General features: G+C 41.0%; 1 protein-coding gene across 2 annotated transcripts; it reads right to left on the reverse strand.

Moving 5' to 3' along the window:
• Positions 1-1014: 1014 nt before the first annotated feature.
• Positions 1015-24478, reverse strand: TAB3 (TGF-beta activated kinase 1 (MAP3K7) binding protein 3). Of its 2 annotated transcripts, none has more exons than XM_035114792.2 (7): positions 24155-24478; positions 16751-16941; positions 11558-13010; positions 7164-7324; positions 5620-5713; positions 3792-3875; positions 1015-2290 (listed from the first exon to the last, which is right to left on the reverse strand). In XM_035114792.2, exons 2-7 carry the CDS (start codon positions 16850-16852, stop codon positions 2142-2144), a joined length of 2043 nt encoding a protein of 680 aa, XP_034970683.1. In that variant the 5' UTR covers positions 16853-16941; positions 24155-24478; the 3' UTR covers positions 1015-2141. The 2 variants fall into 2 exon arrangements, with proteins under 2 accessions (XP_034970683.1, XP_034970684.1); XM_035114793.2 differs by having other exon boundaries at positions 12776-13010; positions 24155-24471.
• Between the last annotated feature and the right edge of the window lie 633 nt (positions 24479-25111).

Genomic DNA, 25111 nt, shown 5'->3' on the forward strand with positions numbered 1-25111 from the left:
CATGAGTCAGAAAATACTGTTCACACAATATGGAAATAATACGTGCAGTAGAACAATCCCTACCAAAAAATGAAACAGGGAAGGCCTATAAGCACAGAGCTGTATGCTTAGGGCAAAGACCCTGTAGGGGTCTTTCTGAAGTCTGACTGACTTCAGAAAGCATGCATTTATAGTGGATTGCACCCAGAAGTAACAGGTTAGCACTCCCCAACCAAAAACCATTAAAGTCGCACAGGTGTGAAAAATTGGTACATACCTTTCAAACATGCTCTCTACTCATAACTCAAATGACTTCAGTTTCCTCACCAATGGCAGCACCTAATAGTGCCAAACGGGAGCTTATGTTCAAAGAAGGCAAGAGGATCAATATGAAATCATGGCAAATGTTACAAACACATGATGCAATTTAACTGAAAAACCCAATGCTTCTTATCTCTTTGTTTTTATGTTTTCTAAAAACAAAACAATTCCATAACTGAATTCTTAACCAGAGCAGCAGAATTCTTAAAAAAATTTATCTAGATGTTCAGCAGTCATATTTGTAAGTGTCAAAATCATGACTTCAGAAAAGAAATCTCAACACTGATTCATTTCACTGTGTTCCTTTGCTGCTTGATATAAATCAGTAAGATTTTACACACCAGATAAATTCAACTTTGAATGAACAACCTCTACATCCTATCACTACATGGGCAAGATGTGAAACGTGCTTGCACAAGGTGCAAGTATTTGAAGTACTGTAATATAATTGGAGAGTGTAAGAAATTACACACATTGTTGCAGTGCTTTATCAGTGAGGAAAAAACAGTCTGACTGTTCTTGAACAGTTTTATTATAGAATGACTCAACTTCAAAACCAAGAGACCTTCACAAAAGTGTGCTTTATTTCAGCAACCTAGCACTCAAACAAATCAAACATCCTTTTTTATAATAATCAGATGCATAAAAGTACCAGTACAATTCCACTTTGTGTTGTTATGTTTATGCCTATTAACTGCCCAATGTTTTAAATTAAAAAATGCATTTAAAGATCTGCTGCTCTTACTAATTAATACAGACTGGCTTATTGGCAGTGTGCAAATAAACCTTTATTGAAGAGCTAATATTGATTACTGTTTTTCAGCTAAATCAGAATGGGGGCACAAAGTACCTTCTGTGCTGTAAACATAATGAATTCTTCACATAATTGGAAGCTGAAAAGGCCTAAGGAAAAGGGTGCAAACACTTCTCATAACAATGGCTGAGCTCAAGTCTTCCAAAAAGAATTTGGAATAGTTCTGCATTTGGCATACGTCCACTCTACTGTCATCAAGCACAGTTTTAAGGGAACGTCGTTTATAAAAGCATAATTTACTTTTAGCTTTAAAACACAATGGCCTAATAAAAGCATGCAGCACTATTTTCTTCCTCTGTAATATGATATAATTACTTAATTACCAGTGTTAACATGACTTGGTGAGCGCTGTACAAGCAAAAGGGATTGTAAAATCACCTCTGATTGTACTCTATAAATAAGGCTCATACAGTACGTCTCCCTCCTCACCATGATCCACAATTTCAAAACAGCATTTGTGTAGAATTAAATTACCCTGAAAAAAGCAGCATTTACAAATATCCTTATTTTTTACTTTTTTTGCTCAACCCCCCCCCCCAAAAAAGAAAAACACCTTCCTTCTTTTTCAGTAGTTTACAATCTGGAAACATAGGGAGTCTTTGTTTTCCAAACGGCTGTGGCCAGATTATCAGATCTGGCTCTTCACAGTTTGTCTGGATACCTGTAACACTTCACACCACAAAGTAATAGTTCTATGCTTATAAAAATATATATATATAAGGGCTACTACCCAGCAAATGTAATTATAGGGGCTAGAACAGCAGCAATCATCTGATTCCTTATACATTCTTCACCAAGGGAATCCATTTTGGGTATCCTTTCAGTCTTGCTCAACGCAGTGGGATAAGAGTATTTTCCCCAAACTAATATTTAGTGCAGCATGAATGGAAGGGGGATCTCTCCCTTATAATTTGAAATAATTGGCTGGCAAACGCCTGGCAGATGACTGAAAGGTGTCTCATATATTCGTCTCCTATGGCTGTGTCCTCAAGAGCTTGTTTTTAATCCAAAGCAGACCTTTATGGATTCAGGCATACCGCGGCATTTCACATTGCTCACAGCGATTCATTGCTGGGTGGTTTAAAAAAGTACAGCTCTTACAATTCCACGGAGCTCCTTCAAAGTCTTCGTCTCTTGGCTGTGATCGTGCAGCTTGCTTGGAACTTCTCTGATGATCTACAGAGAAATTTTTTCTTTTAAAGTCTTCAGTTTTAAAACACACCAAAGCCCATGCATGATAATATAATAAGACTACTGAAGTTTTAACATTTTGGAACCACATTGTTACCCACATCTGATTTTACCTTTGTTCCCAGGGGAGGCCAAAACACACAAAATATTTCAGTTATAAAGTGTTTCTTAGACATAGCCTACATCCCAGCATTATAAGGCTATGTCAGAGCATAGTATGGGAGCCCAGTGTGGAAGATATCACTGCTAAGGTCCACTGCTAAGTAAAAGCTAGCATTTACTTCTTACTCTTCTTTGCAAGGAGGAGTTGGACCAGGGCAGCTTCTGAATGTACACCAAACATTACTCTGGTCCTCTAGATGTTCAGCATGATACAGAGCATTACCACTATCATAATGTCATTATATCATTAATTATTCTATAGCATCTACAAATCCCTATGCTGCGTCACTTTCATACCTACTTCATACCTTATTGTTTCAGTCATGTGTGGGATGCATCTATTTACACCCAGGTGAATTCAACCAGAATGAATTTGTCACAAATTAACTTTGTGGCGCAAAACCACAAAGTTAAGCCAAAGATAATTTGCTGTCTCAAGTGTCCCATGCTATTCAAATTTTGCCACTAGATACCAAGAGAGGCTTTAATGTTGCCTCTCATTCATGCTCTCAATTCCTCACAAACAGCTTACTATAGCCACCTACCCTCACATTAGCAAGCATTTTTTAGGGCGATAACAAAATGAATGTAAGGAGAAGTATGTAGTACGTCTTCCACAAAAGGTTAAATGATGCAACGTCAGTGTTTAATGCTACACTGTCAAAGCACTATCAAATTACTGTAGCTAATACTTGGCAGAAAGCCACAAACATTCTTTTGTGCATTATTTTATCACTTGGCACCAAGTACTTCGGGTTATATAATGTACACCCTCTATTCTTCTGAAAATATTCTTCACATTTCACAGATTTATTTTTAAGCTGTGTTAGTTTTCCCAAATGACTGTAGGTTGTCCAATAGAGCCACGGTGACACAATGCTAAGGGTTTAGGTGCACAGAAATTTCTGTAAGATGTGTCCAACTATAATGAACATGAAAAGCAGGGGAGAGGAAAGAAAAGAGACAGGAAGATTAACTGATTCATTATTTGATCACACGTTCATCAGAACTGGCCACCTGGGCTATCACACTGACAGTTCTCGCTGTGGTGTTTTCAGTCCCTGAATTTGTCCCTGCTACAAGAGGGGTTGCCCAGTGGAGATACAGGAGGCAGATCACACCCAAAAGTAAGGAAGGGCAGGGTAGGGAAGAGACAGTAACACTTCTGTAGTTGCAGAGTTGTATTTTTCAAATGTTTCTCAATACAATGGCCTCAACAAATCAATATTAGATACAACACACTGATATACTAATACGCAGCATAAAAATTCTTCAGCAACGATCTACTAGAAACTAAATATTGAACATTTTATTAGCGACTCACCTTTTTTACATGGCTTTGGTGGCACAACAGGACCAGGCTCTATATGATCATAAAAGTTAGTCATGGCTTTTGGGTCAAAGTTCCCTATTAATATAAAACAGAAAAACAGAAAAATTATGATCCCCACAGAATAAATAGTAACAAAAGTGACTAGGCTTAGTTCACATGCATGTTATCAACACGAGAGATGTTGACAGCCTACATTGTCTCCTTCAGGTCTTTGTCTAGACTTTCCTGTCATGGAAATATGTGGAATTTCCTCCTTACATTGGTGCATCTGGCACCTTCATTGTATAGCTTTCACTGTATGCTGAAAATGTACCTCTTTACCCCGGCCTTTGGCACCTGATATTATTATTTTTAGCATCCGCCCTATTCTTCAGATTCTGAGTTATTTTAACTGATTTTAATATTGTATTCTTACACTGCTGTAACCCACCTTGGTGAACTAGCAGGGGAGAAGTTTACTTTTTAAATCAATCAGTAAGTAAATAATGCCTTGCTCTTTGAGGAGACTGTGCTTTCAGGGTAAAAATGCTATGTCTGTTTTGTCATTAAAAATGCAATTCCCTGGAACACTGTCAGAATCAGCTTTTGCAAGTGCCCTTTTCAATTTATACTCCTTAGTAAAAGGATCAAAAATTTTAAAAAACCATAACATATAGTATAACTGAAATACCCAGCGTCCAACAGCATAAATAACTGGCAAAGAGAAAACAACTGCAGATTTATATCACTTTACACTAGATATAGGACAGTCAATACATGTCAGTAATATGCATGAAACCAATCACATTCATTTGTGTATTGTTTTGCTTTCCTTTGGGTCTCATTGGGGAGGACAAGGGGGTGGGTCATCTGGGCAGCACAGGACCTCCATATACACTGCCCAGGCTTGCGCCCTGGAGAGATCACTTTGGTGATGCAAATGCTGCAAAAAACACCATGGTCTAAGGTACGAGCACTAGGGGTTGCCTTTGTCGGCAGGAGAGATCACCATGTCTCACCGGTCAACTACTACTCACCCTTAAGCTGGGCAGCCCCTGGTCAATAAAGTGCTGACCTGCCACTGTCTGACTGCTTCAGTGGGTACTGGAGCTCAGAGTATCATTTGACAAGCAGACTGAACTACAGCACCAGGCAAGAAAGAAAGAAACAACCCTTCTTGTGCTTAGCAAGCCAGAACATCAGGACCATGTGTCCTGGTCTTCTTCACCGACCTGCTGCAGGTCAACGACTTGCAGAAGATGGACATCATTGACCCTGAGCTGAAAACACTTAACAGTGACATTGCCACTTTTCAGGAGACCAAACATGCTTTGAATGGCAACCTCCAAGAAAAGACCTACACCCTTTTTCTGGCAAGGAGGGCATCCAGAAGAACCTTATATTAATGACATAGGCTTTGCAGTGAGCCACTGCCCTCTGTTTGCAATAGAACCACTAACTAGGGGCTCAGAATGCTTGTTTTCCCGCTGCCTCTCAATCACCACTGGTCCGGTTAACACCTTAAGCATTTACACTTCCACTATGTGAGCTCTGACATACAGGCCAAGAACCTGTTTTATGAGGGACCAGGCTGTCAGGAGAGTTCCAGCCTGCAAACTCCTAATCCTGCTGGGAAAATGCAATGCCAGAGTCACACATGGGACAACTGCATCAATCTCTACAGCCATAGCAGGCGCTGTAACTCTCCAACAGTTTGACTTTACCCCCGAAGGCACACTTCTCTACTGTTTCCTGAGACAGGCAGATGCCAACAACAATAACATTCAAATATACAGCTCAAAACAAACACATATTTTTGTAATTATTTTAAAATATATACCTCTAGACTGAAGGAGGTCTATTTCTTTCTGTGTACAGTCAACGTTTATCTGGAGCTGCCTGTTCTTGCTTCTCAATCTGGTCATCTCCTCAGGCTAGAAAGCAGAACCAAAAATAGAAACAGAAGTCAGCATAACCATTTTTGTTAAGCCATGCACATACATAAGTACAGTGAAATATTAATTTAGCTGTTCTTCCTCTCCTTATTTTTATGCAGATGTAATGGTGTAGTGAAAAAGGTTTGTGGGGTCCCTTGACCAGAACATTTCAAAAGTGAGAACCAGTATGTTTCCACTGGTATAGTACTAAATTAGTATGGACTTTTTTTCAGGCAAAACATTATTTACCAATTTATCAGCTTGGGAACTGAAATCAGGATACAGTGGTACCTCAGGTTACAAACACTTCAGGTTACAGACTCAGCTAACCCAGAAATAGTATCTCAGGTTAAGAACTTTGCTTCAGGATTGTACTTTGGCGGCGCGGCGGCAGCAGGAGGCCCCATTAGCTAAAGTGGTGCTTCAGGTTAAGAACAGTTTCAGGTTAAGAACGGACCTCCGGAACAAATTAAGTTCTTAACCAGAGGTACCACTGTAGAAATTGCTGATTTAAATTATTTTAATTTAAAATCAGTACATTCTGTATTGATCAGTAAAAGGAGTTTCAGCACCATCACAGTAGTATGACTCCAAATGCATCTTGCAAATAAACCAAGACAGTTAAACAAGTTTCAAACCAATGTAGCATAGAAGCACTTTGAAAGTGATTATGTGTGGTTTTGTTTCATGATAAATAAAACTTGGTAAATTTCTTGAATGATACAAGCAAATAATTAATTCACCCTGTACCTGTGAATCTCCACAAAATATAGATTTTAGGACAAGTGTGGGGTTAGTCCTCCAAATGTTTCTAAACTACAATTCCCATCATCCCTGGTCATTGGCCATGCTTGCTGGAGCTGTTGGGAGCTGTAATTCAGCAACATCTTAAAGGTCAAAGGTTCCCCACACCTGTTTTAGGATATCATAGTCAGATTAAGTTTCCTTGTCAGAAGGGAAAGAACCACTAATTTAGACATTCACATAAAACATTTGGATGTTGAATGACATTATCTCAAGAAAAGTTTATTACAGACTGCAGCGTATTTAAAATTTAAAATCAGTCACATGCCCTATTCCTTTCACCTCTCCCTTCCTTCAAGTATGACAGTGCTTGTACCGCCGGGGTCACAAAGTTGTTTTTCCTATCATAGCTTTTTCCAGCCTGGGTTCTTATTCCCAGCTGATGAGACCACTATGTTGCTAACATGCAAGCTGTTAGGAGAAAATCTAAAGCTAATCCCAAAGAAAACACTACCATGCTTTTCTGGTCTGGGAAAAAGCATGGACCAACTACCAGAATATGCTCATACCCAGCTGCTGAAGTGGTTACTGAACCTTATCTGGCAGAATATGAATGATATATAATCTATATATGTGGCATGACAATGACAAACCCTGTCATTAGGAGGGAATGACTTTAATATTCTAAAAGCTTCTTACTTACTGTTGGGATTGAGGTTGTGCAGCTTACTCTTCTCAGACGCCTTTGCATAAGATCGTGTTCCATGCCATTCACTTCAGCTTTCAGCTTTTCAAGCTCCTCATTTTCAAATTTCAGTTCTTTTGCTAGCCTCTCCATCCTTGCACGTTGGTGTAACAACAAGGCTAGTGTGGTATAGGGAACAAAGTCAGTGCAAATACACAATACTGAGAAACCCAACTTGCAACTGGAATAGTATATACAAGTGAGCTTTTAAGAGCAGAAAGTGACTATAAACATGCAGCCAAACATCAGTGTAGAGATGTTTCATGCTAATGGAACTATACTTGCAGGCGTAAAGTTCTTCCATCATAAAAATAATTATTTTAGACAGTAACTTGGATATTACCATTTCTGGCCACTGCTTCTTTTTTTTGTTCTTTGTCCGCTCAAAAATAAAAGGCACCTGTGCAGGATGAAATGGCAATCTAATTGTAACAGTGTACTGACAAGACTAAATCTTAAAAATCAAAAGGTATAAGACACTGGGCTACAAGATGATCTCCACTGCTTGCGATCAAGTTCACTTGATACAATGGAACGTATTACTATAGCAAGTGCAGTCTTTTCTTAAAAGCTGCTTTTATTCTTTGGAAAAGCAGTTTTAACCTAAAAGATCACAAAATCAGTGCTCTAATCAACTGCAGGAGCCTGTGGCTAGATTAGGACAGACAAATTAGTTAACAGAGTCTTCATAGTAAGAGGCTGGCCCTCCTTAACTGACTTTTTAAAAAATTAATTGTAGAGTAGAAGTTTAACTACTGGAGCAAATTCTACATTTTGTAGTAATTCCCAACTCTCCATTTTTGTCCTTAGTGGGGGGAAATCAAGAAAGATTGCAAAGTAAAGGCATTTTCTTTAGTGAGTGGGTGGGATGAGAGAAAAGCACTCTACAAGCAGAGGGTCTAGAAATTTCTGAAGACCCTTCTTTCTTGCTCTTTCCATCGGACTTCCAGAAATGCAATCTGCTGTGTTGAAGAAACTGAAGACTCTTTTTGTGGCGTGCTAGAAATGCAGGGTTGCTCTTCCTAACTGTTCAAAGTACTCACATCGTCTGTCTTTAGGGATAATTTGAGGTCTTGGGGTGCCTGCCAATTGGACAGCACCCAACTCCCTGGCAGCTCAGATGTGGCAGACAGCAGGAAAGCAGTTTCTTCCACTGCATTGTAGTGGTGGTGGGAGAAACTGAAGCACAAACAGGGCCACAACATGGGAGCCCTTCAGCACAGCTACCGTATTCTTGACCATCCTATGTTCCTCTTAAAATATTCTACACCTTGTGTTACTTAAAATATGAGTACGCAATATTTTCCACCATCCGGATATAGATCTACAAAGCCTCCCTCCACATTATAAGGACATTTAGAAGAGGTCCTGTAAACTGAGTTGACTGCATAGTTGCATTATTTCTCTGCTAAATGTCACAATTAGACATCTGTAGCAAGGCCAATGGTTCATTCACAAAATGAATGAGGACAGTATGAACTGTGATATTACATTCCAGTGTTCGGTTTTGCAGCACAATTATTTAGCACATTGTTACTCAGTACTTTGCCTTGATACACCCTGGTCATTCTGCATACTTCTCTCTCAGGTCTCCTTCAACCATCCTTAGCCAGCATTCTACTCTTTTATCTAAACGCATATGCTCCTCTTCAAGTTTACATTGTAAGGAATGCTATACTCAGAAGTAAAATGAACTATACCCCATATATTCAAATGTATGGGGTACTGTACAACACTTGCACGGGTTGGAGGGCAGAGCTGCCATACTTTGGAAGTCTTCATTTCCCCCCATGACTAGCAGGAGAAGCATAAACTGTGCAAACTAGTATAAACTTTAGAACAGCTCATACAAAAGCAAGAGAAATACAGCAAGGGGGCTTAACTGGAATAATTTATACAAGTTACAGAAAATGGGAATATCTTGGCACAGCATGTGGATTTCTTTTTAGTACAGAGTAAAACAATCCTGCACTTAGCCCAGAGCAAAAAAACAAACAAAAAAACCATAGTATGGGAACAAAATAATACATCAGCATTCCAATTTATCCATGAAATAGTATGCAAGTTCAAGAGTTTAAAATATAATTAACTGCTTGAGTTACAAACTCTGTATGTTTGTATAAACATCTCTGAGTGCTCTGGTAGAAGAGCAAGATCCAAGATATAGTTGTACCTATGAAAGGCTTAGATTTCAATAGATAAATTAAGTTAATTGAAGTTAGGTTCTACTGAAATCAACAGGACATATTAGTTATGATTTAAGTCCTGTAGATTTCCGTGACCTCAACAAAAGTAACTTAGCTTGGCTCTAACCAGTGTCATGTTAGCCAGTGCCATGGTTTCAAACTATTCCACAGATGAAAACAATACATCAAAGTTAGCTCTTCTTCCTTGTTATAAATTATATACAAATTTTGATTCATACTGAGCTCCGCCAACAGGTCCATCTATGCTAGCGTTGTCAACCTGCTAAGCAGGAATGCTTTAGGATATCAGACAGAAATCTGTTGGTATTATGCTATCTTAGGTCTCTAAACTGGAGATCTGAAAGTAGGATAAAACTGAACAACTATATAAACTCTGCCATATTTGGTTTTATAAAAAAACAGGTTTGGATCACCAGACAAAATAATGCTCCCAAAACTAAGCGTACACCTGGCCCAATATTGAACATAGGTCCAGTATCTGAAAGACTGCCTCTTCCCATGTTATTTACCCAGACCCTGAGGTCATCTTCAGAGCCCCTTCTCTGGCTGCCATCTCCAGGAGAGATATGGCATACTAGCTATGGAATGCTCTCCCCAAAAAGGTTCACCTAGCATCTTCTTTACTATCTTTTCAATGCTAGATAAATAGCTTTTTATCTTTACAGTCCTTTTAAATCTGTTGGTGCAAAGTTTGCATTGGTTTTTACCGTTTTGTTTTCTGCTCTATCATGCCGAATCAGATGTTATCATCATTTTTATTATTTCTGATTTTTAACTTGTTTTTTTAAGTTAGTGAATTGCCCTATTTTGTTTTTAGGGCAGCTTATAGATGTTGAAAATAAATAATAAAATGACACTTTTAACTGGAGTTGTCATGGAATTGAATTGGGGACATTCCACATGCAAGTCAGGTTTTCTACTACTGAGCTATGGCTGCTCCCTAATTACAGAGCTACAGTCATCCAAACTAAATTTATCAATGGCCCAGATCCATTTGTCTCCTTTCTCTTTGCTAGGTAACAAACATTATTGTCAACATTCTTATGCAGCCTTGGAAAAGTAGCTCATCATACAATTGGAAGCTTAAATAGGTTTCAAAAGCACTCCACAATAATGCACCTTTATGCACGTTCTCCTCTCCACATCAACTACTAAAGCATTTAGTTCCTTAGCAGATGTACTTGAAACATTTTTAACTACAGATAAACCCATTTTCAATCCAAAAACTTCAATCAGTTTTGACATTACACAGGAGTTTGCGGTGACAAAGCTACAACAGCATGCGATGTTATTGCACATCATGAGCACTACTTGCTCTGTAAATTCTAACCTTGCACAATAAGTCTAGTACACCAAGAGATGCAGGACTGTGTTAGCTCTATATTGGCAGAAGTTACTCTAGGGTGGTATTCAGTCAATTGAATTAAGCGTATCCATTCCTACCCCCAGATCATTTCTGTGCTATTCATGAGTAGGCAAACTAAGGCCCAGGGGCCGGATCCAGCTCAATCGCCTTGTCAATCCGGCCCGCGGGCGGTCCAGGAATTGGCGTGTTTTTACATGAGTAGAATGTGTCCTTTTATTTAAGGTTATTTGTGGGGCTTGCCATGTGTTTTAACATGAGTAGAATGTGTGCTTTTATTTAAAATGCATCTTTGGGTTATTTGTAGGGCATAGGAATTCATTCTTTTTTTCCCTTCAAAATATAGTCCAGCCCACCACATGGTCTGAGGGACAGTGGACCGGACCCCTGCTGAAAAAGTTTGCTGACCCTTTTATTGGGTTATGCATCATATGGCATTAGGAACTGTTTCTTCTGAACCACATTGTATCAATGCAATATACTGCAACATTGTCCCACATTACAGTGGCAAAGTAGCCCTTAAGCTAAAGTTACCTCCTTTGCTGCTGCAGAGACAATAAACTTCCAAAGTATATGCTCATTCTATCTTCTCTCTTATGAAACAAGATAATATATATTTGCCATTAATGAATCTCGATAAAATAACCATGGCATTCCGCAATGGCTTAAGAATTAAAAAAAAAAACTGTTAGTAGTTTAGGAACCAAAGCACGGAGGATGTACCACAGTGCAAATTTTTTTTTTTCCGATAATTACTGCAACATGCAATTCAATAAGTTTACCTTGAGTATAAGCATAGTCATCAGACCCAGAACTGGAGCTCCTCTGATACTTATGGCTTCCTCTTTCACATCCAGATCCTGGTACAACTGAAATAGGCTGAATTGGTTCTGGTGCTGTAGAATGCTCTTCTTGGTCCACTAAATTTAAAAGGTTCTCAGCTGGTGCTCTGCCTACGGTGATTTTAAAAACTGCTGGATTTGGCTGAGATACCATGACCCGAGGTGACTGAGTAAGCACACCCGTAGGTCCAGCTGGCTGTGTATATGTTATATATAAAGGATTAACACTATAAGGAGGTTTGGGCTGACCTGACATACTTCTGGAAGGAGAACTTGAAGGAGGAGTAGCAGGTGTGTACAGTGGGTGCTGATTCCGTTGGGAAGGTGGGTTACTTATAGGTGAAGGGCTCCTATTCATTGTAGTCCCAGGCCTTTGTGGTGGCTCAACGGTAATTTCTATCTTGTTCATGGAGCTTTTGGATAAGCTAGGTCCACCATAGGGAAGATAAGATACCGAGTGTCCACTTGGTTTTTGATATGTTTGGGGCGTTTGTTGATATGAATGGGGTAGCACAGTTGAAGGACTAGGAGGCATAAACACATGGGAACTTTGATGGCCCAACGGGGTAGGCTGGACTTGATGCTGAGGAGAGCCAAAAGGAGAAGGACACTGAGAAGCAGGTGGCGACTGAAAAGGTGACTGAGGAATCTGGGGCTGTTTTGGAGAATACTGAGATGGTTGATAGTTTTGTTGGTGCGGATAAACAGGCAGTGGATGTGGACTATAATGGGGCACTGGGCCTTGTGGCGATGAATGCCACTGTGCACTTTGAGTAGGAGTCTGTCGTCCTGAAGAACTTTGAGATGTCTGCCTAATATAGAGAGATCCAGGATTCCCGTAAGGATTGCTTGGAATTGGAGGAAGAATTTGTAAAGCTCTGGGTACAGTCTGTCCAGATGGGAGGTTCTGCGACACTGTAACAGTTATAGGATTTGTGCTATACCGAGGTATGTGCATATACGCAGGAGGAGGCGGGCCTTGCATAGCAGATGTATTCATTCCAGGTTGTATGGAAGAAGGTTGCTGAGGTGGTTGCAAAGGAGGAGTAGCTGCGTTTCTATTCTGGTCATTTATAAAAAATGGATTGTAGTTGGGAGAAGCTGCCACAACAGCTGGAGCAGAGTGTGGTTCTTGAACTAAGCATATCAGTTGTTTACCTGCTGGGCGTTGTGGATCAATATGTCCATCACTTGAACTATGTACCAGTGTACGGCCACCATTAAGTTGAGCTCCATCCCCTCCGTGGTAGCTGGTGTGAGGATGGATGCCGAGGTTAATATGCAGATGGCGATTCCTGTTCAAACGAGTGTCATCTGGGTGGTACTCCATGTATAGGTATTTGTTACTCTCCTGTGCAAGAGCTCGACAACAAGCATCAAGGTTGTTGTTGTTCTAGTAATAAGAAATAGAAAATGTTAAGGGTTTAAAATTAAGTAAGTGAGTCTGACAAGCTATACTCTAGTTCCACATGCATACATGTCAACTACCTATAAAGCCTAGTCTGAACATCGTATTTCAGTTAAGACTCTCTGCTGAATTAAGGAGCATTAGCTGAATGATCTTCTTTTTGTACTCAATTAAAGCTGCAGCATTTGTATATAAACAAAGGTTTTAAAGAAGGTACACTTTACATCCAGGTCCTGGGATCAAATGGAGCCCTCGAGCCTCTCCATCTGACCCTCAGGATTCTCCTCAGGCCACTCTTCCTACCAGTCACTCCCTCCTCAAGTAATTTGCCTTGTTGGGCTGTGTACTTCAACTGTGATAATGTCTCATTTGCCTGGATAGAGAGTTGAGTGTGTGGTTAAAAAAGCATGGCTGGAATGTAGCCAACTGCACAAAAATAATAGTTATTATTATCTGTCACACCACTGAATTTTTGCCCCTGGCCCACAAAGGAAAGCAGGGCTTGAACTGGAAAAAAAAAAACCAAAAACGTAGGCAGTAACCACCATCTCCTCCTGGTGTGAGATGGAAGACTGCTTCTCCTAATTCTGGGCTAAATATTCTCTCAGGCACTTTCAGGGGACTATCCACCCCCTGCAAAAGTGTGGGGGAGGGGAAAGCAAATTTCTCCAAAATTTTAAGAGGGATGACTTACCTTAGTTAACTTTACAAGTTGGGTAAAGCCCTTCCCTTTTCCAGCACTTTTTAAAAAGCCTCATGCTCGCTTATAGCAGCAGCAACAACATCCAGCACTTCTTAAGAAACACAAGCGGTAGGCTACTATGGAACCCTGCTGATGGTGGAAGGGGCTATGAGGCTTCTTTACACATGAAGGGGAAGAATGTCTTATTCACCTCAAAGGCAAGCCAACCTCCACCCCAACATTTTGGGAAAGCTTACCTCTTCCCCTCCCCAAATTTTAAAATCCATTTTCTTTTCTCCCCCACCACCATAATTTCAGCCCAGCTCCAGTTTCTCCTAAGATTACAACTGCCAATCATAGCCAGGAAACAAAATCGTCACACGTTTCTTCAGCACACATTGCTTTCATTTTAAAGAAATATAAACATGTCAATAAAAGGGCTGCATTAAAGGTAAAATTATAAAGATTTTCAGTGAAAATATTGCCTATCCAAACCCCCTTCCGACTGTTTACAACATCTATTCTCTCTCTCTTTTCATAACTGATGGGAAAGGTTAAATGTTGTCCTTATTTGTAGCTTGAAAGTGAGGAAACAGGAACAGGTGGGAGACATGCAACGTTCAAACATCTCTTAACATCTTAAAAGCAATAACTACACTGGTCAAAAAACATTTAGAGGGATATATTAAATGATTCCTAATAATGTAAGCTTTTAAATCTACTCTTTGTTGATATCTAATGAAATCTCTTACAATTATTGACATTCTCTTCAAATTGTGATCAACAGGATTGAACACATTAAAGTTTGCTAAGTGCAGAATACTGAGATCTACACTCTGCTGTGCTTGGGTTTCAATGCAGCCAATACAGCCTCCAAGCCGCCTGTTGTGCATGTGTCTTCACTTTAAAAGAGTGTTTTTTCTTCAATATTGTTTTATTCCTATGCTTTCGTTCCCTTTTCCATGTGTAAACTTCTTATAACTTTATCATGAACCATTATAATTTTTTATTTTGCTTTTTCCAGAAAATGTTAATTTGCAATACTGTCAGAGGTAAGTGGAATACCGTGTTTTCCAGTGTATAACACTGTATAAGACGCCCCCTATCACTTACTAAGTCAAACAAATATTTGGAAATTCTAAAGCTTTACCTGTAGCATGAAATACCTGAATTTTAGGATGGGGAGTTCCATAGGGTCATTGCCCACCACATTCCCACTCTTCAAGATGGGGGGAAATGGTTGGTGACACGTTTGTAGGCTTCATCCATAAGATCTGGAGGCTCCTGACCATCCACTACCCCAGGATCCACAAGAGCAATAGCTCCCAAAGTATTGTTTTCGATAAGCTCAATGGTAGGAGCACTAAGGTCTTAAGGATCAGGCCTACACAGCTTCTGCCATTACCAGACTTGTTTCCTGAACACTTCATTGAGGGAGAGGGAAAGGAGAGCATCTGTGGAAAGGTCTGGTAAAGAACTTCCCCAGGTATGCCAACATTCCAAGCTTAAATCAGAATACTCTGAGTCAAACAAAATTTTCCTCCTTACTGAAGGGTTGAAAAACCAAAATGAGTATTTGGAAATGTGTTTGCCAAGTAGATAAGCAGCCTCAATCTTCTACTGAGGCTCAATCCAGTGCGTTCATTGTTTCTTCAGGCCTTTCCTGGCTCTTGCAACTGCCTACCTACAGAACCTTTTCTTACTGTCTTGGCATCAAAAGCACACACCTTTCTTATTCTGGCAATGTTCCCATACGAAATCACTTAAATGTGTTCAGGGCAGTATTACTCAAAACACACACACAAACAAAACAGGTATCTTACTGTGAGAGAATTCCACCTTAGGAGATTACACTACAGGGAGGAAATACCTTATTTGCTTTAAACATTTCCCCTTTCCTCTACAAGTCATTGAAAGTCTCCCATACAGATTGTTAAGCGATATTTGCACAACACTATTTTATTTTATGTAGGAATACTTGGTTTAAAATCTTATTACAGCTAAACAGCACAAGAACTACCAACGGGCCAGTGTCATATTGGAATGAGGATGATTTTAAAAGGACCCAGGCATGCTCATCTTCCATTCCTCCAGATTGCAGATTACATGCCTATACTTATTTGCCACACATTTTATTTATTTCTGCTTCCCCCCAAGGGCATTTTGTGTTCTACTTAAAATAATATATTGATAATAAAATACAATATTTCAGGCGAAACACAAAATGCTCTGTGGATTACTAGAGGAAAATAAAAATGCATAGATGGGTAAATAGATGATATACTGTAGATAGATAGCATTTAAGATCTTAACTATTGTTTTAATCTCGCTGATCTCAACAGGACACAGCCTGTACCTGTGCTAGTTAGATGCAATGGGATTTTTAATTAAAGTGGTACGAGTAGAATCTATTTTATTAATGAAAGATACGTTAACAGTGGGTTTCAACCAGTGTGCTGCGGCACCCTGGGGGCTTCAAATGGTGGTCAGATGTGCCATGGCCAGCCCCAGCTTCCTTCCTTCCTCCCCTCCTCTGGTGCCCTCTCACATCTCTGCCTCCAAAGGCACAGCAGTTTGTTGCAGCAGCCCTGGCTACAAGTTCTCCAGGTGAATGCTGTCACAGGGGCAGGTCAGGGGGTGCTGGTTGCCAGGAGCTAAGATGGCTTGGAGCAAGCAAGCAAGCAAGTGAGGATTCCTGAGGAGAGATGTCTCAAAGGGGTGAGGGGCTGACAGCTCAGCAGGCAAGGGGACAACATAAATAAGCTCCTGAGACTCGGAGCGCATTTCCCCACAGGGGAGCCACAGAAAGAATGTAGTTGGTCAAGGGAGCCACGGACTCAAAAAAGTTGAAAATCTTTGTGTTAACATACAATAAAGTATGCTATGGGAAGCCTGAAGACCTAGCTTGGAATTAAGTTTTCACCCTCAACCCCACAAAAAAGCCATTATCTTTTAGAAACAAAGAGGATGAAATTGTGTGTGGATCTTACTAGCATATTACAATGAACTTTTTCCAAAAAGAAACCACAGTTTTCTCTCTTACCTGGAGCATGCACTGTGACACCACACTCTCTGGGATCTCAGGGAAATGTTGCCGGAGGTCATGGAGTACCTGCATGTCGAGTTGCTGGCTGCTCTGTGCCATGTCAGACTGATGTTAGTCTCAAGACTCTAAGAAAATAGCAGTCAACAGGCTTCCCAGTGGCTATGCTCTTCTGATGCTTTTGGCATCTTCTATAAATACAAATACAATAAAATGAAGTACGTAATAGTTTAACATGATTTAGACAATCACACAAAAACATATACATATCTCATGGACATATGAATATCAAAGCCTCAGTTTATTATTTCATAAGGCCATGACTTTCATCACTCAATGCCACAGTGAAGAAAAATTACAACCTATGCTCTATAGGACTGTACTTGAAAACAAGTTTCTTCTCCTAGACTTGGGACAGGGATCTTCAAATAAATGAGACAAGAGCAAGCTTGTCCCTCCCAACAGTAACTTTCTTAATTACAGTTCTTCTAGCAAGAGAGCTTGGGACCAGTACATAGCTACCATCCTCACCTTTAGATCTCTCTTCAGTTCAAAATAGAAGAGGAACTACATAGCAAATCACACTCTGAACATACACTTCAAAACTAACATGAACAATTACTTGGATTTTCCCAAATTAATGGCAAGCAGAGGTGGGTAACACATGAATCTGAAAACATTGCTAAATTTACCTTAAGTAAATATTTGAAGTATTTATGCTTATGACATACTGTATTCATTCTATAATATATTTAATGTTACATATATCAAACTTCTTAATTCTGTCCTATCCTTTCATTTTAAAGTTAAGTACAAGTATGTAACCCAGATAGATGAAAAACTTAGCACAGTAAATGAAGCTTTGCAGAAGCAATCCAACCTTGAAGAAAGGGCTTTGTTCTCCATTTTGTACCTGTATAAAGACAGTTCTCTCTCAGTGCCAATTCCAAGAACCCCACACAGCGAACCCCCAAAGAAGCAACGTGTCTGCAGCACTTCCTTCTCTCATGCTTCACCCTTTTCCTATTTTCACTTGTTACAAGGGTCCCTAGCCAGGATCCTTTGTGTGAGTATTACCCCATCCTTGGTACAGTAATTGGTGTGGATGAGGGCTAGTCTGCTTAGGTAGGATAACTCCTTGCATCCAATTTCTAGTCCCCATTTCTCCATGAGGGAGAAGATGCACCAGCTGTGGAAAACTTGGTCGAGAAGTAATTTCTTTATTGGTCTGCTTGTGTGTCCATATATTCACTGGCAAAGTAAGATGTCTTTGCATCCCATTGCACAGAGAGATCCCAGGATGTGTCTCAGGCCTGATCATCTTGGAACACACAGCAATGCTGTTTAATATGTTAGCACTCCAGTCTGACCCCCAAACTGAACCCCGTAACATAAAGACAGCTGCATTGTATAGCATAATGCATAGTTCAATCCTTCCACGTCAGTTAGGGAAGAAGGCAAACTGCAACATTTACATCTGACAGTCTAGAGAGATAATCTTTATAAATGTAAAAAATCTCACTGGAATGAAATTTGGCTGGCCATACCCACATGCTGTCAGCATTGCCACTAACATTTGAATACAGATCAATACACTGAGAGGAATCAAGCATGAAGCGGCTTCAGTAGATGTTATTCTCATTGGGTACATATTCCTAAACATGAGTGGTAGGAGAATACAGTTTAAGGATTTGACCTAATTTAAATCCCCGTTTCAGCATTTGTTGAAGTGGTGAAGTGTTACACTTATGCAGTTCAAGGATCCAGACAGAAGATCCCAAATTTGACAGTGGAACAAGTTAGAACTGTTTTCTCCACCCCTGAACAACAAACAAGAATATGCTCCATTTCCATCTCCATTCACACACTTTGTCTCCCAAACATGCACTTGAAAGATACTTTTTTGCGAAATCAGGAAGAAATAGTTGGCACAAATGGCACAGTCTAATTTTTCAGGCATGGTTACATTTAGTATTTTGTTACTGGAGAATCTTCACGAATATGTCTGCTTCCGAACACCAGAATTGTACAAGAAATACATAAGCTAAATACAGTTGTACCTTGGTTTTCAAAAAGTTTAGTTCTTGAACATTTTGGCTCCTGAACGCCACAAACCCGGAAGTGACTGTTCCGGTTTGCGAACTACAGTGGTACCTCGGGTTAAGAACTTAATTCGTTCCGGAGGTCTGCTCTTAACCTTAAACTGTTCTTAACCTGAGGTACCACTTTAGCTAATGGGGGCTCCCGCTGCCGCCGCGCGATTTCTATTCTCTTCCTGAAGCAAAGTTCTTAACCCGAAGTACTATTTCTGGGTTAGCGGAGTCTGTAACCTGAAGCGTCTGTAACCTGAGGTACCACTGTATTTTTGGAAGCCGAACATCCGATGGTGCTTCTGATTGGCTGCATGAGCTTCCTACAGCCAATCAGAAGCCACACTTTGGTTTCCAAATGTTTTGGAAGTCAAACGGACTTCTGGAACAGATTCCGTTTGACTTCCAAGGTATGACGGTGTCTCCGAAAGATTTTACACATCATTTGGGAAGACAGGCAAACTAATATCAGTGTACTGGAAGAAGCAAACATCACCAGTGTTGAAGTAATGATTCTTCAACATCAACTTTGTTGGACTGGTCATGTTGTGTGGATGCCTGATGATCGTCTTCCAAAGCAACTACTCTATTCCGAACTTAAAAATGGAAAGCATAATGCTGGTGGTCAACAAAAGAGGTTTAAAGACTGTCTCAAGGAAAATCTTTAAAAATGTAGTATAAACACTGACAACTGGGAAACACTGGCCTGCGAGCGCTCCAGTTGGAGAACAGCCTTTACCAAAGGTGTCATGGGCTTTGAAGACACTTGATCTCAGGACGCTAGGGAGAAACGTGCTAAGAGGAAGGCACGCTTGGCAAATCCACACCGTGATCAACTCCCGCCTGGAAACCAATGTCCCCACTGTGGAAGGACATGTGGATCCAGAATTGGCCTCCACAGTCACTTACAGACTCACTGTTAAGACCGTGTTTTTGGAAGGCAATCTTACTCGCCTACGAGTGATCGCCAAAGAAGAAAGAAGAAGTAACTACAAATATGAAACAGAGGCACACAAATACACAAAGATAGATTTTAAAATAAGAGGATAATGATCCTACAATGTAAGTGGTAAAGTATAACTATGTGAGTTGGTCCTCAGAAGCCATGATCACAGCAATCCAAAAAAATTACTAAAAGCAAGCAACGGTGTAGATACAACTTGTGGCACTCGTTCAAATGATAGTTCACTACTGTGACTCCAGATACTATTCTGCAATGTGAAAATAAAAGAGTACAGTGGGACCTCTGGTTACGAACTTAATTTGTTCTGGAGATCCGTTCTTAACCTGAAACCATTCTTAACCTGAGGTACCACTTTAGCTAATGGGGCTTCCCGCTGCTGCTGGTGCATGATTTCTGTTCTCATCCTGGGGCACAGTTCTTAACCCGAGGTACTATTTCCGGGTTAGCGGAGTCTGTAACCCGAGGTGTTTGTAACTTGAGGTGTTTGTAACCTGAGGTACCACTGTATTGCTTTAGCTTTTCCAGGTCGAGTGCTGCCTCACTTCTAGTAAGAGGTGCACCATACAGAGTTTGACAGCCAGCATGCAAAGACAGCCCCATGAAGAGGCTGCTGCACAGCCAGCTTAAAATTCCAGTTCCATGTTCAGTCCTACTGCTCTACAACAAGCCAGTTTCTGGTCAAATAGGATCTGAAGTCAAGATGTACAGTACAGTCATACCTCAGGTTGCGTCCACTTCAGGTTGCATCTTTTCAGCTTGCGAACGAGGCAAATCCGGAAGTGTTAATTTCCAGGTTTCACCACGCACACACATGCAGAAGCGTTCTGCGTGCTTAGTGCATGCGCAGAACTGTTCTATTGTGCTTCGCACGTGCGTAAAGCACCGCTCTGGTTGCGGACTTTCCGGGGTGTGAACGGCACCCTGGAATGGATCGTGTCCACAACCAGAGGTACCATTGTACATCTAAATAGCTAACTCATGGTTACGCACTGTCTACAAGCTAACATGAGAAACCATAATGTTAAGTAAGTCTGCAAGGTAACAAGCAGATATCACTGTCTCTCTTTTTTTAGTGGGTAGAATCCCAACTGGACCCTTGCCCTGTTGCTCCAGTGGAGGCATTCCCTAACAGAAGAGTAATTTTTAATCATTATTTATCTCCCTTAAGTCCCCAACCCCTCTGCAAATCTATTCACAATTATTATGTCTGCACTGACATCAAGCATTGTATGAGACTCGACAATGTTCAAAACAAGTTCACATCACTTGGCCAACATGACTTCCCTTGCTAATCTCCTTTCACCAGTGAGCAGAACATGAAATGTGATCCCTCCTTACCACTTATGTCCCCTCGCTCATCAGTTGGTTGCCTCTAATTTGTTTATTTATATACCCCCCACTCATAAAACATCAGGTGTACAGCAACATAAAAACATTAAAAGCAGTAAAGTGGTACCTTGGGTTAAGAACTTAATTCGTTCTGGAGGTCCATTCTCAACCTGAAACTGTTCTTAACCTGAAGCACCACTTTAGCTAATGGGGCCTCCCGCTGCCACCGCACAATTTCTGTTCTCATCCTGAAGCAAAGTTCTTAACCTGAGGTACTATTTCTGGATTAGCGGAGTCTGTAACCTGAAGCTTCTGTAACTCGAGGTACCACTGTACAGCTACTTCTTAAAGAGTAACATGTCTCTAACAAGTTGTATGTGTTACTTTCTCACCTCTGAACTAAAAACGAGAAAGCAACTACAGTATGCACAGAACAAAGCACAAAAAAATTAAGGTAGCTCAAGATGTATTATGGTATTCCTATGGAACAGAATATGTGAAGATTACAGAAGGTAATACTTTTCACTGACTGACAGGGAATTCGAAGATAACCTAGAAAAACCCCAATTTACAATGCTTGTGAGCAGCTGGCTAGAAAGTTTGTTATATAGCTCTGCTTGGCAGAAATTCTTCACTGAAAGTGAAAAAGGTCTCACAAGACACAGGGCTAAAGATAAAATGGTTCATGTGGAGAAATCTTAGTTGAAAGATTATTCAGTTTTTAAAGGGATTCATTTTATTCTTTATTGTCGCCTTTTGAATGTCCCAAGAGGATCTTGCTTCCACTTCAATTCACACATCAAAAGTGGCACAGATGGCATCATACATCTATCAAAACACAGAAGTTAAACTGCAATTTTTACTACACTTCCAATATGATTATCAATGCTTATCTCCATCTCAAAGTATGCTTCCTAAATGTATCAAATTCCAGATTTGGTATTACATTATACATATATTTATAAAGTTATATCCATGCTTTCTCTTGCCTCTTCACTAGTAGAAACAATATACATAAGCACTTGGGATGGAATAATACAAAATTAGAATATATTTTTATTGTTCACTTCTGCGCTTGCCTCCAGACCTTTGTCCCCATGGACTACTTGAACATTTATTAAAATCTATCAAACAACCTAATGGTTTTTCTGCCTGCTGTAACAATTGTCAAGTACTATGCTAGGTAATGTATTATTTTTATTTTTACAGATATTCTATGGATGACTTAAATGAAGCCTGTGGACCACTGGTGGTTCACAGACTACAGCTTGGAAACCCCTATACTAGATCTAATCGTAGGGGTTGAAGGTCACTGTAATCCAGGTAGTGCTTCTGTTGCAAGGAAATCACTTTTATCTACCACTGAGCACAATGCCACTAGGGAAATGCAGTTTTTATCCTAGCTAACACAGCAAATGTAGCAATTGCAACAGGGCAACAAAAAACATGGCTGTGCAAGTTCCACAGTCACCTACAACATACCGGTAGCACACATTACAGGCAACAAGTATTAAAACTCACACCGCCTTCCACCTGCCTCATATTTTTTAAACGTTTTATCATCATGATTTTACTTTTACAGGTGGAGCATTATTCCACTGCATCACCACAATGGAAGATCTTTTTATCACAACCAGATGCATATAAGCATTTTCTTTGGGTTACTTAGGCATGAAAACATTATAAACACTGATTCTCTCTACTCCGTCTCCTTTGTGCCACAAATAACTACCAGAGGTACATATGTGCAGGAAGGCTAGTTGCTTTGTTGCCTTATTTGTATGGTTGGTTTACCCAGAAGAAAAACAAAATAAAAAAGCAAAACAGGCAACACAGTTTCCCATCTACAACAATGCCCTGACATTTCATAGCTTTTTCAGTTTGTAGTGAAGACCAGCTCTCCTGAAGCAAGGCTACCCTGGCTTCTTAATTATATATGAATGCAGCATACACAAGTAGCTCTTGGCCCAGACTAGCGCAAGTATGGCATAAAAATAAACAACATAAAAAAACCGAACACCTGAATGGTCTTACTCAGTCTTTTGAACATATACACTCTAAAATATGCCTACACCAAACAAGATATAAAAACATTTAGCAAGAATAAGTTTCAGTAAACTGCCAAGGCCTTGCTACCACTCAAGACTGTCTATATTCAAAGCTGCCAAAACCAAAGCAGCAGCATCATACTGCAGTCACCCTGCTGAGGAGACATGCCAAAAAAGAAAAGAAAAAGAAAAAGCAACAAAAGCAGCTATTACATATGCAATTACTTGCAACAATAACAAAGTAATAATTGTAGCACGGCTCATATCCCTGCTATACAAATACATGCAAGGTGTGGCATATCCAAGCAACCTGAAAGCAGCCTCCAAAACAGACAAAAAGTTTTCCTGATCATGTAGGTGTAGGAGAAAAGACTCACACCCATCACACCCTATTAAAGTTTCACCCTGTTTGTGATTTAATCATTCAAAACCAAGCAGTACAGGTCCAAAAGTGTGCCTGCTGTGCGCACACAAGGGGATGGACACCTGACCCCTTAACATTGGTCCTCGATTAACAGGCCTCAAAAACAGGTTCCCCATCACACAGAATACACCTCATTTCTTCAGTCCCCAGTTCATCTATAAACTGATTACCAACTTCATGAACAACACTACTACTATATTTGTAAGATGAAAACAGATAAAGAACAGGGGGATAAAGTTTATGCTCTGCCTTTCATTTACTACATATTTTTAAGCAGGTGCCAGGACACACTTGCTATCCCCCCCCCCTCCCAACCCATACTAGGTTTTAATCCACCCCAGTAGCCCATCCACTGTTGCAGCCTTTTGTTTGTGGAGTGGGGGGTCGCCACCCCAAGCATTGCCCAAGTCACCACTTTGACCCCTTCCTGCCTACTTACTGGACACAGTCAGCCTGCCCCCCTCACCCGCCTTGCCATGTTTTGCCAACAACCCCTCCACCACCCCCTCTCACACCCACACACCCCGGCCCTTCCCCCACCCCTCTCACCGCTCGCGGGGGGCCCGGTTCCAGCAGCACCATCTCGCGCTCCCCTCCCATCCGGCCCCTGAGCGTTGGGGGCAGCAGAGGAGGCCAAGCCCCCGTCGCTTCCGGGGTGTGTTTGTGTGTGTGTGGAGTAGGACAACTCCCCCCCTTTCCGTCTGCGTGAGACGAGGGGGGCGTCTCCGGGTGGTACCGGCAGAGTGCAGACCGAGCGGGGGGGGGAGAGAGAGTGTGTGTGGGAAGGGGCGGGTCAACGCACTAGACAGGGCCGTGAAGCGTTTCCGGGACCTCGCCCGCCCCGCCCGCCCACTGCCAGGCAGAGGAATTCGACTGGGGATTCTCGAGCAAAGGCCCAACTGGCTGAAGGGAAGGGAGGGGCGGGACCAAGCCCGGCCAGCTGCACCTCCTCCTCCTCTTGATAGAGATGTTTGGGGGGGGGCAGTCGCCGCCGCTGCTTCCGAACAGACTTCACTTCCGGTGCCGGATTGAACTTCCAGGAATCCTCCATGTGCGGGGCAGGAGTGGTGAGAATTTGGGGAACGGCTTGGTTAAAACAGACAACGTCGCCCGCTCCTTTTACGTTGCCGGGTTTTGAGTTAATTCTGGTCTACTCTACCTACCCAGGAGGTACAAAAGGAGCCTGGGTTTGAAAAGAAACACGGGTATTATTATGACATAATTCTGGTCAGATTCAAGGCTTTCCTCGCTGGCATGTCGCCTGCGAATCTTGAAAAAGCCTCGTGTCAGGTAGAGATTCAACAGATAGCGATGCAGCAATGGGAAGTGTTCCCCCCTCCCCCGCTTGTCTTTTTAAAACGCTCTTTGCCGCAGCGCTTTGAAACAACGGTTTTCCTCAGAGTAGAAAAGAAGCTTCGTAAAGTTGAAAAGGGGACATGAAGTCTCTACACGCCTAAATCCTCACGACAGACAGAAATTCACCAGGCGTAGCCTTCCCTATCTGTA

This window comes from Zootoca vivipara, chromosome 4, assembly GCF_963506605.1.
Source record: "Zootoca vivipara chromosome 4, rZooViv1.1, whole genome shotgun sequence".
Lineage (NCBI taxonomy): Eukaryota > Metazoa > Chordata > Lepidosauria > Squamata > Lacertidae > Zootoca > Zootoca vivipara.

Excerpts from the sequence above, each read along its gene's own strand:
- TAB3 (XM_035114792.2), bottom strand. The coding sequence starts at position 16,852 with ATGGCACAGAGCAGCCAGCAACTCGACATGCAGGTACTCCATGACCTC. Across the intron at positions 13,011-16,750 it reads TGTCACAGTGCATGCTCCAG|AACAACAACAACCTTGATGC; the intron begins GTAAGAGAGAAA and ends TCTTATTACTAG. Across the intron at positions 7,325-11,557 it reads TGACTATGCTTATACTCAAG|CCTTGTTGTTACACCAACGT; the intron begins GTAAACTTATTG and ends ATACCACACTAG.